The 17,131-nt window shown below is 46.2% G+C and overlaps 1 protein-coding gene across 2 annotated transcripts in view; it reads right to left on the bottom strand.

Annotated features, from left to right (window-relative positions):
• CCDC85C (coiled-coil domain containing 85C) overlaps positions 1–17,131 on the bottom strand; it is a 109,581-nt gene that overhangs the window by 41,027 nt on the left and 51,423 nt on the right. For both annotated transcript variants that reach the window (XM_040068145.2, XM_058421153.1), the window contains exon 2: positions 932–1,008. In XM_040068145.2, the coding sequence (XP_039924079.1) occupies positions 932–1,008 (77 nt within the window). The remainder of the gene's footprint in view (positions 1–931; positions 1,009–17,131) is intronic.

Genomic DNA, 17,131 nt, shown 5'->3' with positions numbered 1-17,131 from the left:
ATCCTGGAACAGTCTATTCTCCGATTTGGTGAAATGCAAAGAAAAGCGCAACATAAACTGGCAAAAAGGCATTTTTAAAAAAACTACTACAAGGCCTTTTTTTTATTTCCAGTCCTTATAATTGGGAAGAATCTGGAACAAAATGACTTTGAAACATGGTGCTTGAAGTAAGAAGAGAAGTATGGGAAAAAAACTTTTTAAATGCCATGAAGGTAGAACATAAAAACAGTGAAAGGGTGCAAAGAACAGGAAAAAAAGGGTTTAAATAGACAGTGCCTTATTGAATGCAGCAGAGCTGCCCCTGTTTACACCAACTGCTGTGTTTTACAGGGGATCCAGAGGACGTACCAGACAGAATGGCTGTTTTTTTCTCACTGCTGATATTGCTATATAAAGACAGGTAAGCATCATGAGTGCTCAAAAGCACAGTGGCACGTGGAGCAGACTTTGAAAGGGAGATGTGAGCAAAAGAGAGCCTGTTCAGATTTAAGTAAGATCTCAAATAAAAGCTGTGAGCCTGCACCACACACAACTATTCCCAAGGCCGTCCTTTGACATCAGTCTCCTCTTTCAACAAGATAAAAGTCAAGGTAAATGGGCAAGCAGGACAAAATCCTACAGCAAGGGCACAGGCAGAGCTGGACTCTCAGAGCATCCCAAGGAGCAGAGGTGGGTGAGGGAGCTCTGCAGGGTGGCATTACTGCATCTCTGAAACACCCACAGACACCAACAGAGGATTCACTTTTTTTTTTCCTATTGTTTTTTATTTTTATAAAAGAAGACAGAATTTTCTGGGGTTAATATGTATTGTGTTTTTCCTGGGCAGGACATTTACCAAAAGCCAATGTGCATAAATGGGCAGTCAGACACAACCATATGGAAAGAGGAGAACTGAGCCACACGAGTATCTATTATCTACCATAAAACCTACCTGGGAAAGAAGCTTGTTGTCATCCTCCAGCAGCTTCACTTTTGTTTCAAGTTGCCTGATATAGTTGGAAGACGAATCTTTAGGAAAGAGAAAGAAGAACAAACACATTTAAGCTTCTCGTGGTACAGGCAAGTACTGTCAGACAGCTACACATTTCCCCACTCTAAGGAAGGCAAGTTTGGGAAAGAATTAATAAAGCCTTAAGTGTATAGGGTGAGAGGGATTCCATCAAAGGTTTTTTCACTAAAAAGTTGAGATTCAGCCAAAGCAAAATCCTCTGTGAATCTGCATCAATGCCAGTTTGAGGGGTGGGTAATACAGAAGGAGAGTGACGTAGAAACACTGTGCTTTGTACTTTTATAAAAGTAATTTCCTAGTTTTGAAAGCTGTTCTCATTCATCCAAATGCAGCAAAATACTTCACAACAGAACAGGATGTTTTCCTTTAGGTTTGAATAAACAACCCCTCCAGACACGTGCCTATTTCTTTCAAAAGCAACTGAGAAACTCACAAAACCAAGCTGTTGGCACAGCTCTCAGAGGTCAGTGCCACAACTCCCAGTGCTGTAAAAACGGGAGCAGTGTATTCAACAAGGCCACAGAGCTGCAGCATGCACACAGCCTGACACACACAACAAGTGCCTACCCAGGACATCTGTTTTTTCTAATGGAAGCACATGTCACTAACCAGAAAAACACCAGGACAATAAAATACGGAATACTCTCACATCAAATGGTAATATTCAACCTGAAGGAATGCAATGGCTGATTTGCCATTGCAGTAAGAGAGCAACACCACGTAGGGTGGCCTGGCATAGAAGATAAGTCACTGAAGAGCTCTGTGGGTGGCTTATTGCTCTCCAAAGCATCTGGCTTTTGTTTAGAACCATGCTTTGAAGAAGCACATTTGAAAATTTCAGACGGAAAATAAAGGAAACTGGGAAAACCTTTTCTCCATTTTCATCCTAGCTTGATGAGTTTTTCCCATACTACTGGGGAAAATTTCTGGATCTTTGCAAAATTTCTCCTCCACTTGTAATTTGAGTAGAAGAGGCCATGAGCTGCAACAGCAGGAGGAAAAGTTTTGCAATATAAGTGTATGAAAAACTCCAAACATTTTCCACACTTCTACAGGGGCTCTGAAAAGTGAAACATTATAATTTCCCTCATCTCATTTATTGTTGGAATACTAGAAACTTAGATTTAAGATTTTAGTATATAGTAATATATATGAGTTAAGACAGAGAATTTTAGCTGTTGTCTAAGTCCCTCTTCTTATCCTTCTTCCTTCTTCTTCGTGATTTTGGGTAGTTTTCTCTAATTAAGTAAAAAAAGTCTGCACTGCAAGCCTTAGACGGTCATTATTGGGTCAAAAGTATAAATAATATAAGCATCATCTCATTATTAAAGAATTATCACTTAAACAACCTTGGAAAGAGTTAGAAGCACTCCATTTTACCTTTGTTTTCTAACAGCTCACAGTGCGTGAGCCTGTAAATACTGCAAATAGAAAAAAATATAATAGACATTCCAAGTCCAAACTCAAGCCTAACATTTCCCAAATACCATTCATCCTAACCTCAACAGAAAACACCAAAACCTTTACAAATTATTATGGCATGACTGCAGAAGCCACTGCTCAACCCCAGGACTCCTTGCAGAGCGTGAGTTGCCAAGGAGCCCGGAGTTAGCGCAAGGACCCGGGTGCCGGGGGGAGTGTGCTGCAATGGCCAGCACCTTCTGGGATCAGCCCCCCATGGAGAGCAGCACCCCTGGCTGCAGCTCTGGCACAGGAACACCCAGGCACGCACCCGTGTGAGGTTTAGGCTGGCTCTGTGCTGAGCAGCTCCTCTCTGCCTCGGCCAGGGGCTGCCAAACGCGCTCGGCACTGAGCCCGAATCTCCTCCTGGCCACTCCGGGGGCAGCTCAGCAGAAGGGCTAGCAGGGAAGCTACAGCTTAGCACTGAGACTGCTTTGGCCACTCCGGGGAAAAACTGGAATATGCTCAAAAAAGTGCTACCACACACCAGTGCCAAACCACACAAAGGAACAGCAGGATGGATCCAAGTCAAGTGCCCATCTAAAGCACACTCTCAGAGGAAAAATGTTCAGTTTTTTTGACTGGATTATGCTTTGTTCAAACCCAGGAAATCCAAACAAGTCCTCATGAGAAAGGTTAAGAAGACACTGTAGGGAGCTATGTAAGTTCAGTGAACAGCTTAAGTGGTGACAGGGTTCCCAGCAACATTGGCTTGAGCTGCAGGGACCACAAACTCGGCCCAACAACCACCCTAACACGGGGGAGTCTCCAGGACAGAGGAGAGAACAAACAGAGCAGGTTACAGAGTCAGTCCGAAGCATTTCCCTGGGAAGGCCTCGTGCACCAGAGCATTAGCCACGCTTATCTAAAGGTGGTGAGTAGAATGCTGCAGCAGATCGGTGCTGAACGCAGCAAGATTTCAGGATCAGCTTGAAGAACTTGCTGAATTAGTAATGAACCTGTCCTCCAGCAGGGTGCAAGGGGGGGTTGAGATTGTTAAAGCCAGAAGGACCACAGATTCTTTGGTCTGACCTCCTCTGTGCCCTGGGCCATCACACTTTATTAACTTACACCTAAATTCAGTACAGTAATACCCATTTGGCTAAACAGCTCCAAAACCAGTCTCAATCTCTGTCTGAAGATGAACAGATACTACTGGCTGTGTGCTGAATACAACAGCTTCCACCGTAGATCTGGTCAGATAATGTGTCCTTCCCACCTGCATTCCAGCTCCACCAGTACCCTCATTGTGCTAGCAGCTACAAGAAATTTAGGTTAAATGGACGACTGGTGACGCAGAAGCTGTCATGTTCAGGCCCTGAATACTACCAGGACTGACTGACTGGTTGATGAAAAGAATAGAGCATGACTGCCAAAGAAAATGAAATAGAGAGTTATTTCCTCTCTGTGGTTTCATACCCCTTAGAGAAAAAAAAGAAAAAAAAGTACTCCCTGCACCCTGAAAGGCTGACCTGAGAACGGCTGGAATTCTTCAGACACTACTGTTCAACCCCAAACCATGTTTGATGTCTGACCTCAGCCAGAAAACACCCAATGACAACATAAAATATACATAGGAAAAATAGAAAAAAAAAACCCTAAATGAGCCGTTTTGTCAGCAGAAGATGCTCCATCTTGGGCAAAGGCTGTGAAACAGAGCTCAGAGCCATCCCAATCCTTGCTATGCTATGCCCTCAGAGATGAATCACCTCCATCTTCTGGACCTGCCGTGTTGAGGCAGGTGCCCGATGAACCATTTGTATCTTGATCTCATTTTTAAAAAGCTCATAACTCTCACAACAGCAGGCAGTAACACTGCCAGGCTAGGCAGTGAAACCCCACACTAGGTCTCACCCACGTTATATCAAGAAACACATTCCCAACATTTTTCTGCCTCTGACCTTTCTCTTATCAGTGAGTTTTCATCCTCTCCTGCCTCCCCCAGAGCCAGGAGACAACTAACCCATCCAGGAGAGGCAGCAGAGCTGGATCACTGACTGATCAGATCCTCACATCCCTTTTCATTACAAATCACACAAATGGTCCTTACTGCTGTGTCAAAGCCTGCTGCCTGCTGCCAGCCATGAGCTCCACCTTCACCAGCCCAAAAGGACTCTCCCCAGCGGCTCAAGCAGCTCCCAGACCCAGGTGTACCCAGCACACCCCCTAGCCACACCTCATGGCACGGGTTTTGACTCCACTCACGCCTGCTAGTGCCCTGCTGGTGACCAGACAAGTATGGTGGTCAAGGACACGTGGTTGAGGATAAGCTCTCTGGCACTCTTTTTTTCTCTGGCACTCAGTGCTGCCTGGGATGCCCTCAGGGCCAACATCCACCTCTAGTTACCCCTTGGTGGACCAGATGGCACCAGAGGGAACAAAGTTTCCTATCAAGACATTTCACATCCCACTCAGCACCCTCCCTGTGGCAGGCAGCACACAGAAGAGGCAGGCGGGGAGAGAGGCAGCCACGTGCCCTGCCAGGCTGCTACCCACGACAGCAAAATGGGTGAAAACTGTAATAATCACCATCAGCCATCGCTCACTTGCACCATGCAAATTCTACAAGCTAAACTGCTCACAGAGCTGTAAAACCCAAAGCCCTGTTTCTTTACAAAGCCTTGGAAAAACTACTTGGATGTAGCTCCCCACATTATCACCACGAGAGGTAGAGGAGCTGAGTTCCAGCTCAGAAAGGGGCACTACTGTTACTATCCACCCTCCTCAAGATTTACTGTTCTAAAAAACATGCTCCATCTGGAATGGGATGCAATTCAGCTTGGATGTAATCTAGCTGAGTAACTTTTCTCCACATAGATAAACCACTTAATACTCATTACAGCTAAATGGAGGCAAGACAAATCACTCTACCTAGTTTTAACTCAATGGTCTCTCAGAGAGCAGGGAACTGCCTGGCTCCTCAAGCTTTGTAAAAACATAAATTAGAAATTGTTTTAACAAACAAAACAATCTTGCAGCCCGCAGAGCACAGAACAATGTAATTTTAAAAGACACTTGCAGCCTTTCTGAGTCTCATCTGAGATTTCAGAGGAATCTGGCAGAGGGGCAAATATGATAAATTGCACATTTATTTTGACAGTAGAAAAATAAATGGTTTTATTTCCTCATATGCCACTTCTCCAACCACAGGCATGCAGAGCAGAGGTTTGTGTGGTAGCTGCGACGTTGGGATTGAGGCACTTTTAAGACCTTTTCATAATGAGGTGCTAGCACCCGAATGAATACAGGAAAAAAACTGCCCTTTACTTAGGACAGCTCACACCAGAGATGCCAGAAAAGCTTAATGTAAGTGTCTGTGAGATGAGAAAATTGCCAAGAGCCCATTGATGGGACACATTCACAGCAGGACAGTCCTTACACCCAGCCTGAGCAATACCAAACAACATGGCAAGAGCAGGCTTGAACCAACAGACTTGCTTCAGTCCTCTTCCACAGCACCCCACTGAGGTTTGATTTGGTTTTCTTGATTTGTCTTTTTGCTACAAAGCACGCAGTGTCAAGCTGGAGAGCTGGCTGGCAGGTCAGGGCCACGGTGCCCCACTCCAGCTCTGTCCCACGTGCACCTCGGAGGTGTCCCACACAGCCAGGAGCCAGGCTCGACACCCACTGCTTCCACTGCACTTTCCCCACAGGAGCTACTTTAACTAAGCATGATTCAAGACAGTAAAGCACAGCCACACTTTGTCAATGTCCAGCAAACGAGGCTCTTCCTACCCCTCATAAAAAGCAGCATCCCTAAAGGGATCCTCCCAAACCAGGGAGGAAAGGCACATGAAGGAATGATGCTCTGCCAGATTTGCACCTTGCAGCCAGCTGCCTTCTTTGCATGACAGAATGCTGATATTTTTCTCTTCCTCTCCTTCCATCAAAGATCATCTCATAAGAAGGCCTTCACCTGTGCTCAATAAAACACTTTCTTGCTTGTTGGCAGTTTCATTATCATGTCTGTGTTCTTCCTTACTATATTTCATATTCGTATTGCTCTACTGGTCTTGTTTCTTGACACACACAAGCAGGCTGAAAAATGGCCAGTGGTTATATCTTGTAGAGAAGTGGATTTATTGAAGCAACAGCACTCTTTCAGAGCAGTTGGAAAGCAGGTAGAGCTCACATATCTTGAATATTGTCATTAAAGGAAACCATTGGGAGAGATGGACTAATGCACCACCTTTGCTTTTCCTAGGTAGCCCCCATCTTTCTGCTCCCACCAGAAAACCCCATTCCCAATGTCCTGTTTCAGACTGGTATGCAAGGCAAGTTTTCACAACAGGCTAAAGTCAGTGGATGGCTCAAATGTGAGCAGGGCCACCACAAAGCAAATGCTGAGTTATTTTAGTTTCCCAGGTGCTGCCCTTTGCTATGGCTCCACCAGGGTTTTCAGGCAACGCTCCTTGGTTTGCCTTGGTGCAGAACCTCAGAATAACCTTTGTGGGAAAGGACTTTTAAGAGTCACCTAGTACAGGCCCTGCAGCAAGCAGGGACATCTTCAATTAGATCAGAGCTCAGAGCCTCATCCACCTGTCCTCAAGTGTTTCCAGGGATGGGGCATCTACCACCTCTTGGGCAACCTGCAACACTGTTTCACCATCCTCTCTGTAAAAACTTCCTTCCTTATATCTAATCTTAGCCTAATTAGAGATATCTAATCTAACTCTGTCAGTTCAAAGCCATTAACCCATCTCCTATCACTACATACCCCTGTAACAAGTCCCTCTCCAGCTCTTGTAGCCATTTTTAGGTATTGAGAAGCTGCTCTAAGGTCTCCTTGGAGCCTTCTCATTTCCAGGCTGAATAACCCCAGCTCTCTCAGCTTCTCCTCAGAGGAGAGGTGTTCCAGCCCTCTGATCATCTTCAGATCTTCATGATCATCATGTCCAAAGTACCATACTGTGTTAATCCCAGATTAGCATGCCTTTACAGTAGCATCTTGGGCAGTTTGGGGTCTTAATTGAGATGTGGTAAGAGAATATGCAACAACAAGGTCTATGGCAAATAAAGGCTCCCAGTGTTTTGTACCTCTGCAAGATATTCATCAAGGAAACCATGCCAACCTGCTCTACCTCTTGTCCCACCACCTCATTCACCATGAGTTGTGTAGGGAGAAGTTTCCCCGGCACTCTGACAGCCAGTGTTAAAGAGGTGGCAGCAGTGCACTCACAGAAAGAGAACTAAAGCCAAATCCTAAACATTTCCATAGCTGAGGTGCCGAGGGACAGCACATCTACTGGACAGACACTGCCTTAGACTACACTAAATAAATAAAAGGCCCATCTGTAGCATCCAAAGCCACCTGCAATAACATATAACTGAATAAAACTGGTAGGATCAGGCCTCATTTTCAAGGTGCAGGTGACAGCTCAGGCATAGTCAGGTATTCAAACACTAGTGAAAACAACAAAGAAGTGTGTAGCCAGTCCAATCACAAAAAACAAAGAAATACGGTCTCAGAATAACACACATTTTTAACTCTAACAAGACTAGCTATGCACTGGCAACATGGCTGTGCTGCAGCTCTGACAGGATGGAACATATGCCACTGCAGCTATTTAATTAACATTTCATAGCAAGCCTCTAACTACGAGCTCTGAAGGTTTTCAAGACTGTGTGTTCACAACTCAGTATATTCAAACTCCCGAGTTTCAGTTCATTAGACTTGTCTGTGTGCTTAGCAGCCTCAAGCTGGTCTGTAAGAGTCTGGTAAGGTCTCTCCTGACTCTGGTTGTTACAGCTCCCAGCTGTGACTTCCAGCCACGGCACCATCTCCGTGCACAGCGAAATATCTGCCCACAATGACTGTCAGCAGTTCAGGGGCTCCTGCTATCAGGATTTCACTAGGAGGTGGCTGATAGGGAAGGAGGAGTGTGTGTGTGCCCATGTGCTGCAGCACAGCGGCCACCTTGCAGTTTCCCCTCCTTGCCTGGGTGATGTGTACACGGCAATCTTTGTGGGGGCTGTCCCTCTACCACAGCACAGAGCAGCAGGCACCACTGGAGAACATTTGCATCCGAAGGTGTCTGACCCACACAACCCCTGAAACCTGCCGAACAGGAACGTGGTGAGACACCTCCCAATCTCGTCATCTGAAACCACACTTTCCCCCTCCTGAGGGGACAGCCAGTAGCTGCTCCTCTGCTGCTGGCAGTGGGAAAGGAGCACAGTGCTGCTCCAGGGCTCTCCACAGCCCTCCTGTAAGCCCGCATGCAGAGGACAGCACCTTCACCAGGCTTCTCAGATGCGCTGCCTGCGCGACATGGCCTCAGCCCTGGTTACCAGTCACTGCTGGTCATGCAGGATTCCTGGGGACATCTTTCCTGACATTCCCCCAGAAAGTTTGAAGGTAAACAGCCAAGGGAAAAAGAAGTGTTTGCTTTACAAGTTGTGTTTAATACCTGACTGTGGGCATCACCCCGAGAAAAATCAGTGTGAGTTTCTGATGGTTCAGCCTCAGACGATGCTTTTGGTCAGGAGTGAATAGACTGTAATTAGATGAAATAAGCAAACACAGCAATAGAAATATTAATGTTCAAGACATGCACAGCCAGACAGTCTCGACTGGTGTACATGTAACAGAGAAAAGCTGATTTGAATCCCCTGCAGTGCTCCCACTCCCTGCTCACGGAAGCCTGCCCTGTCTGAGAAAGCAGGGGCTCTCCAGATCAATCCCAGGTGCTGCAATACCTGCAATACCCATCACAGCCCAGTGACACCAGGCAAAATGCAGGGTTGCCTTGGCCTCTTTAAGAAGCCACTTGCTGTGCAACCACTAATGATTTCTGCCTGAATGCAGAAAGAAAAATTCTAAAGAAAGTGGGACAATGTTCAGATTTCAGGTGGATCAGAATGATCCTGTCTTCCAGACACTGTGGGGCAAGCATTTCTACACAAGAGCTTACTAGCTGTTATGAAGGGAGACACAAGAAGATACAGAAGTTGGAGGAAAGACAGGGGAAGATCAGACTGACTACTGGATGTGATGCTGCACTCGTGAAAACTCGCAAGAGAGGAAAATATGAGTAACACCAACAAACTGGAGGCTCTTTGAGGGTCTCATGCCTTAGTTAACACGGCCTCACTCAAAAAGCTTTGCTTCCCATGTCAGAGCTGCACTGTAGCAGTGCAGGACCTTCTGCTGTCACCAATCCCAGCAGAGTAAAGCCATAGCCCACTGACCAGTGCCAAAGCAGTGACTTAGGAGATCATCATAATCTTCCTTATCCTGTACCTTTCTACTATTGCCACAGATGGGCAAGGGCTGATCTACCACAGTATGGCCTGAGCTGGACCTTCCAAGAGTCTAATTTTAGAAATGGAGGGATAAATCCTCTGCTTTTGATCGACCCATGGATTGTTTCTCCTTGCTACAGCAAACTCCTTGATCCACATGAAGGAATGGCTGGACTCTGCTCAAAGTTTGGGTCCTAGCAAGCAGTTGGGTTGGACTCTCTTGTGGGGGAAAACAGAGGTGAACAGAAAGTTGTGTCACCAGTGCTTGTTAGAGGAGTGAAGCTTGCAAGTCACTCACTGATAATGGGATTCTGCAGCTTTAATGACTATGAAAAGGTTAAAATGACCTGCCAGGCACCCTCAGCTGTTTAAGCCTCTTTTCCTTCCTCGTGCTGCTTTAATCTTGATAGCATGATCACGTGACCAGGTCAAAAAAAGCCCCAAAGCCGATTAGAGTGTTTCCACCAGCTACAAAGGACTCAACATTTGGGGTAATGTGGATGTTTCAGCAAGAGTGGCCCCTTTTGCTCCACAACCTCCTTTTGGGGGCACTGATGAACACTGTGGCCTCTAGAAGTCAGCAGGAGAGTATGGTCCCAGGGGAAATTCCCTGAAACCTATGTGACAGGCTGTACTCGTTTCTATTTGTATCAGTCCAGTTACTCAATTCCTCTCTCCCATTGCCAAAACCCAACCCTTCCTGCCCAACTTTGGATACTGCTGTGGTAGCTGCTGTCCCTGTCTCTACAGCACCAACCAAAGGCTCAGTCCATCCCATTGCCAGCATGCCAAGCTCACAGCCTCTGCCAAGGTCAACCCAAATTTTTGTGGCAGCATCCTTTGATTCTTCACTCAGCACACAGCAGTCCTGTGAAAATGGATCTTGGAGGCTATTGCAACTTGTAAACTGTGCATGAACCAGTTGTTAGGCTGAAAACAATATCTGAGATCGTATCATGATGCAGAAGTAAACAGGGGAAATAATCCTCCTTCGCCAGTGCTATTAAAGATCTTGAATAGGGATCTGTGTCCAGTTTTAGGCATCACGCTTCAAGACTCATGCAGGCTATTTGGAAAAAAATCAGGAGAGAAATAAGGAGGATCAGTGTGGAAAGTATCATCTAGCAGGAGAGCCTGAGGGAAATCCAGCTTGCTTAGCCTGGGGGAGAAAAGACCAAACATAGATGCAGTAATGGATTCAAATATGTAAATGATTGCCAGAAAAATAAAGAGAGAATAAATTGTACTCCATCTCCATCCAGGAAGAGCAAGGTCTCTAATAACATAAATATTTAAGGGCTAGAAGAGGTTGCCTTGGGAGGCAGTGGAATTGCCATTGATGATGACTTTCACAAGCAGGATAAACAAACATCTGTCAGGAGCAGTTGAGGTAGAGCCCAGTCAGAGTTGGGGTAAAGGGATTGGTTAGGTGAAACTGAGAGCCTTTCAATCTTGTTTTCCAAGTCCACCCTATACAATATCACATGAGGAAAATCTGTGGATGTTTCACTTTAATTCCAGAAAGCAAACACCCCAAGTTACTTGGAAGTAAAAAATGAAATCACTAAGCAAGCTCTGTTGTCATGTCAGATTCAGCAATCTGAAATCATCCATGCCTTTTGGTTTTCCATCACCTGCAGAAAGTTTCACCTAATTGCACAGTGGCTGGCAAAGAAGAAAAGAGGGTTGGAAAGACTGTGGGGAGAAGAACAAGTGCTGGGGTAGGGCTTTCTGACACTACTGGGATGTTTGCAATAAAAAGGTTCTATTAGAAACAGATGCCTGTGTAGAATACAGAGATTTCAAAAGTTAGTACTTCCCCCCCCCCCAAAAAAAAAAAAAAAAAGAGGGTTTTTACCTTTAAGAGTTATCCAGCTTTTCCACATAAATTCACAGTCCTAAATCACAGAAGGCCAACATGCACGAGGCTTGGTATGACTATAGTAACAACATATGGTCTCTAGCTGAAAGAGCTTAAAAAAGAGGCTGCTCAGTGTATGCAGGCAAGCTGGAGAATGCCAGGAAGCCACGTGGGTTAGGAAACAGCCTCAGAAGCACTGACAGTCCAACTGTGGTCAAGGCTCATAGGCACCCTGTCAGAGGAAAGGGCTTGAGGAGGCATGGAGACAGCTGAGTCCATGTCTATGAGTCTTTGGGCAGCACAAGTGAAAGCACTGATTTGAAAACTGAGGGTAGGGAATGGAGACTGGGTGGTTTTAAGCTATTTTAGTAATCCAGAAAGCTCCACAATCAGTTGCTAACTTCCTCAAAAGAGCCACATGGTCCTTTGAGACTGGAAGGTAGCTATCAGAAGCCCAAAACCTCATGGGTTCATGCTAGTTAAGCCAAAAAGAATTGCAAATGAAAGTCAAGCAGGGTTCAGAGTCCTCCTCACCCTGTCACAGTCAGAAAGCTCTGGAAATAAGGTCTATCTGAAATGTTTGCCTGCACAGCTGCTCTGCTAAATTATCTCTTACAAATCTACTGAAATGAGCATAAGTGCTTCCAGAATCTCCTCCCTGGTCCCTAATTTGCACTGTTGCTGCTCCATTTCTCAGCAAGGAGAAAAAGAGTGACCATCCACAACGAGCATTTTTCTCTTTCATCTCATCACACTAATCAAAATTGCACAGGATGCTTGTCCCCAAATCTGAACACACCCAATCACATTCATATTTGAACCCACCCTTGGAGGATTTGGTGGGATTGTTGCAGTTCCAAAAACTTCCCCAGATTTGCTGAAATGTCTCTATTTTCATGGCAAATTTCTAACCATCGATGGCTAAAAACCCACTGAGAAAGACACGAGGCTAATCCAAAGGCTTGTGAAAGAGAAGAGTTGTAAATGAGCTTTGCTTTGACATTTTAGGTTTGTTTGAATCCTTTAACATGTTCTCCTGGATAGATTAACATTACCTCCTAGGTAAGAAGCACTGCCAGGTTTCAGATGGCTGTAAATCTTCTATTTGACACTGTACCTACAAATGGGCCAGTAGATTTTACACAGAAATTCCCACTGCCTTTGAAGGAATTCTGCTTAGGAACTGATAGCACAAAGCAGTCCAGCTGCAGAAGGGCTCTCTTGAGTTTACTCAAACTATTTCCTAAGCAACCTGTGAGGGGAAAGGCAAATTACCAGATTAATAGATGGGGGTTATTTTGTTGAAAGGGTAAATAAAATCTTAAATAGTTGCAGAAGTCTTCCTTTGCAAACATCAAGCTGAAACTTTTGCTGACTCTAAAAATGCATTTTGGGTTGTAAATCCTCTCCCCCTTTTTGCTTGGGAAGATTCTTCTGGACAATAAATGCAGTGAGCCTGGGAGAGGGCTGCATAATTATCCACTCCACACAATGGAAACCAGCCTTTCCAATACGGTCCTCAACCGTCAGGAATCCAAGCTGCGTGATAATTAAAACTCAAAAATCTTCTTCCGTCCAGAGAGAAATTAAACTTTCATTTCCACTCCTCAAATAACCCCACCCTGTCCAAGAAGCTCCCTATTAGAAAAAAAAGATATATCATAGATGCAAATGATGCCCTTTTGAGTACTGACAGGAAAAATTTAATTGGCAGCAAGGAAAAACTAATGATTAGGTTAATGAAAAATAGGCTGTATTGACTCAGGCCACTCGACCATTCTGATGAGGGTAAACAGCCCCCCTTCTTCTTCCCTGCTCCCCTCGTCTTTGTCTGCTGCACACAGCAAGGCTGAGAGCAGGAACGCATTCAAAGGCAGTGCCTTGTTGGGAAAAGGCTGGAGTCAGATCAAAGCCCTTCCAGCCAGGGGCCCACGGGAGCCCAAAGCTTGCTGAGCGGTCTCCATGTGCCCATGAATTCATTAATCCCCCCCACACCGCACGGGCCGCCCCACAGCTCATCTTTAACCTCAGCACCGTCTGCCCCCATCTCTCTCCCTGAGCCTAAACAAGTGCAAGGCAGCAAAGGTGCTAATGCTTTTTCCAGCAAAAAGCATTTACCAGTTACAGCTGGCATTTATGCACAGGATGGCAACAAACCTGATTCCCACACGGGGAGGGATGGAGGGGGAGGGCTCCTGGCCAAGAGGCGAGGAAGATGCCTGGTTTCACAGTGCCACACTGTTTGGGATGAGGGCTGCTCGGGAAGTTTTAGGTAAAGCATTTTTTTGGAGGAAAACGCTGTTTTATCAAAATAGCTTTTTTTTTTTAATATATCCCACGCGCTCAGTTTCAAGCAATTTTTAGCTCTGGATGAAATTTCTGGTCAGATCCTCAGAGAGAAAAGGGGAGAAAGTCTAAAATAGCTGTGAGTCTGTGGCTTAAGGCCATCACCAGGAAATGTCTAAATCCCTGCACACTAAGCTCTTCTGGAGTTGGGGACTGTAAGTGTGTGTGTCAAAGACACAAATTTCTGCGGCCAGGGACATGGAGCTTTCCTAAACATCAGGCAGAAACCCCACACTCAGTCCTATTCACCAAAAATAACTGCAGTTGTAGAGTCAGTGATTCCTACCAGCAAGGATGGGCACCTGCGGTTCAGTTTTGGATCTCTGTGTGTTTTGCAGTTAGCTGGTTTAATGTGCTGGACTCTCCCAGAGACCCAGTGTTTTGGGAAGAAATGCTCTGCTGCAGTCCAGAGGAGAAGACCCTGTTCCCCTCCACCCATTCCCCCGTGATTTGGGGGTTTTCTGAGGAATTTATTTTCTCTTCCCCTGCCCAGTTTCTCCTTTCCATCCAGCAGCAGAAACCCCTCAGCCTCACTCTCCTATTGCAGACTGTAGTTAAACATTACGTGTTGCAGCTGCCTTCTAACTTAACAGGCTTTTGATAAACACAACGCAGCGGTGGTGTGAGATCATCAGATGAAAGGTGTGCTTCTTTGACATCTTTAGGGTCTCATTGCAGCCAGGAGAAACAGCCACACATAAAAAATGATAAAGTATGTGCATTTAATTCACTGTACTTCAGCGTCAAGCTGGAAGATGGCATGGATCCAATCCCTACCAGCTTTCACCTGAGAAAAAATTCAACCAAAAAACCATAAACGACTGTTTCACAGAGGAAACCTTTTATGCCATCAAATTACACAAAGGGAGCAGAGACAGTTGCCTATGTTCTCACCTGAGGGTGGAGGGAAATCCTCGTTTTGGAAAACCACACTGCCCCTGCTCCTACCTGCAGCCCTTTCCTGCCTGCACCCGCTGCCCTGCCAAGGGAGTCGGCAAGAGGAAATTAAACAGGAGAAGGGCTCTCAAGTGTAATGTGTTGGCTGTGCCAAAGCAGCACGGGCTTTGTCAGGACCGGCTGCAAACAGCAGTGGGCCAACCAAAAATACACTATAACCCAGAACCGAGCAGAGCAGGGACTCTAGATACCTGAACGAGTGACACAGGGTATGGCTTAAGAATCCAAATGCAGCAAATGTGTAATTCATGCCTGGAAAGAAAAGCCAGACAATACATACCTAAGAATTTCATAATGCACAGTGTCTGAAGGGAGTAGAAACAAGGTGGAGACACAGATTATAGTGTATCACTGGGCTGGATTGAAACAGTGAGACAAGGGAACTAAACCTGTGTTAAAAGAAGTTAATAGTACAGTGCTACTACAATAACAATAGGAGATACCATTTAGGAGCAGCAAATCCATCCTCAGATAAGTTTCCCTAATAAGTATAACTCACTCTTGTCCATGCTACCACCCTGAGCCAGGAATTTTAGGGAAGCGCTCTACAAAGCTGGTCTGTGCCAGGGCTGACCGCTTACAGGGGATGCAGAGCAACCCTCACTGTGAGGGAAGGTGCCCTGGCCACACCCCACAGGAAAAGTCCCTGGTGATGACAGCAAAGCAGGGAACTGCACCATCACCTTGGGGTAGCCAAGGAGATCCCACGCATTTCACCCCCGGGGATAATAAAGTCAGTCCTGCAATGATTCACAGCGCAGGCAGTTGGAGGAGACTTTCTGATCCCCCCAAGCCAAGCAAGTGCTCCCACAGCTTTGCAAAGGGCTCTGCAAACCTGTTTCTCTGAGGTTACATGCAGAAACTAAAGCAATGCAACGCAGCCAGCTTTCCCAGTTATTTATTAACCGGTTTATTGCCTCTCCCTCGAGCCCTTTGGACTGGCCGCTGACGGCTCCCTGCCAGGCAGGTTGACATGTGCTTTTCTAGGCTACAAAGCAGCACGGAGCCTTCCCAGCCTTCACAGCTCACACCCGGCCCCACGGCTCCAGCAGCACACGGGGGCCCATAGGATCCACTTTCAAATGCATATTTATTCTGTGTTTTAGGCTTGAAGAGCAGGCTCTCAGCAGAGTGAAACCCCGCTCCCTCCCTCGTGTCACATTGGTGAGTAGGTTCTCGCTACACATCATGGCAGAGCTGGGGCAAAGGGAAGCAGTGCAGGAAGGGACCCTGTGATGAACATCTTCATTCTCAACGACCCTGATGCTCCAGGCATTTCCTGTCTGCTCACTGCAGAGGGTCACCTGGGGCTCCCGTGTCCACATCTCAGAACTGTCTGACAACCAGCAGAGGGAGAGAAGATGGCAACATTTCCACAGAACAGCTATTTGTTGCACCTATAGAGGTGCTGCTAAAGACTGCTCAGCACAGCTCCCTAAAGCTGCTGATATCCCCTATCTGCCCCCCAAATAATCAGCCAGGTTCTTTTTCTAGGGGTGTGTGCTGCACAGAGATGGGAAACAAATCACTCACCCAGAGATAAAGGGTGTTTCATTGGTTCAGGCACAAGGATAGTGAAGTGAAATACACGGATGGTCAAAGTAACGCCATTCATAAAAGCATAAATATATTTTAGGCCATCTAGGCACAGAGGGTCCCAAATTGTTTTGTTTGCCAGTTACTCCCACTCTTGAGAAATATGTTCTATGCCCTGCTTCTTACAAGACAGCGTTTTGGAAGGCCAATAAAATTAGAGGGTGTTGTTTCAGGACCTACCAGAGCCCTGACTGACACCAGGACAAGTCCCAGCTGCCAGATTACTGGTAACATCCTGCTTTGGAACACAGCAGCCCACAGCTCCCTGGAACTTGAACCTCAGCTGAAGACCCTGCAGTCTCCTCCATCCCTCCCAGAAATGTCCCTGGGGAGCAGTCATATCTCCCTGGAGCCCCTGAAGCCACTGATAACATCCATCTCCTCCCCAAAGCCAGATTTTTCTCATGTTGCCATTTAAACACTACCTAAGCAGGAAAGCGCCCATCGTTTCCCTTGAGAAACTGTGCTGCAGCCTTAGAGCTTTCACCTTGAGGAAACACTTCCTGACAACTTTCTCCTTCACCTAATTTCATCCCATTAATCCTGGTTATACAGGCTGGAGTCACCCCACGCCACACCTCCCCCACCTTGCAGACACGGGGGCTTGGTGAGTGCATTCCTGCTGAGGCTGCTTGCTCCCACTGCCAGAAAAGCAG

This window comes from Hirundo rustica, chromosome 6 (assembly GCF_015227805.2).
Source record: "Hirundo rustica isolate bHirRus1 chromosome 6, bHirRus1.pri.v3, whole genome shotgun sequence".
NCBI classification, from domain to species: Eukaryota; Metazoa; Chordata; class Aves; order Passeriformes; family Hirundinidae; genus Hirundo; species Hirundo rustica.
This window is presented reverse-complemented; position numbering and strand designations above follow the sequence as displayed.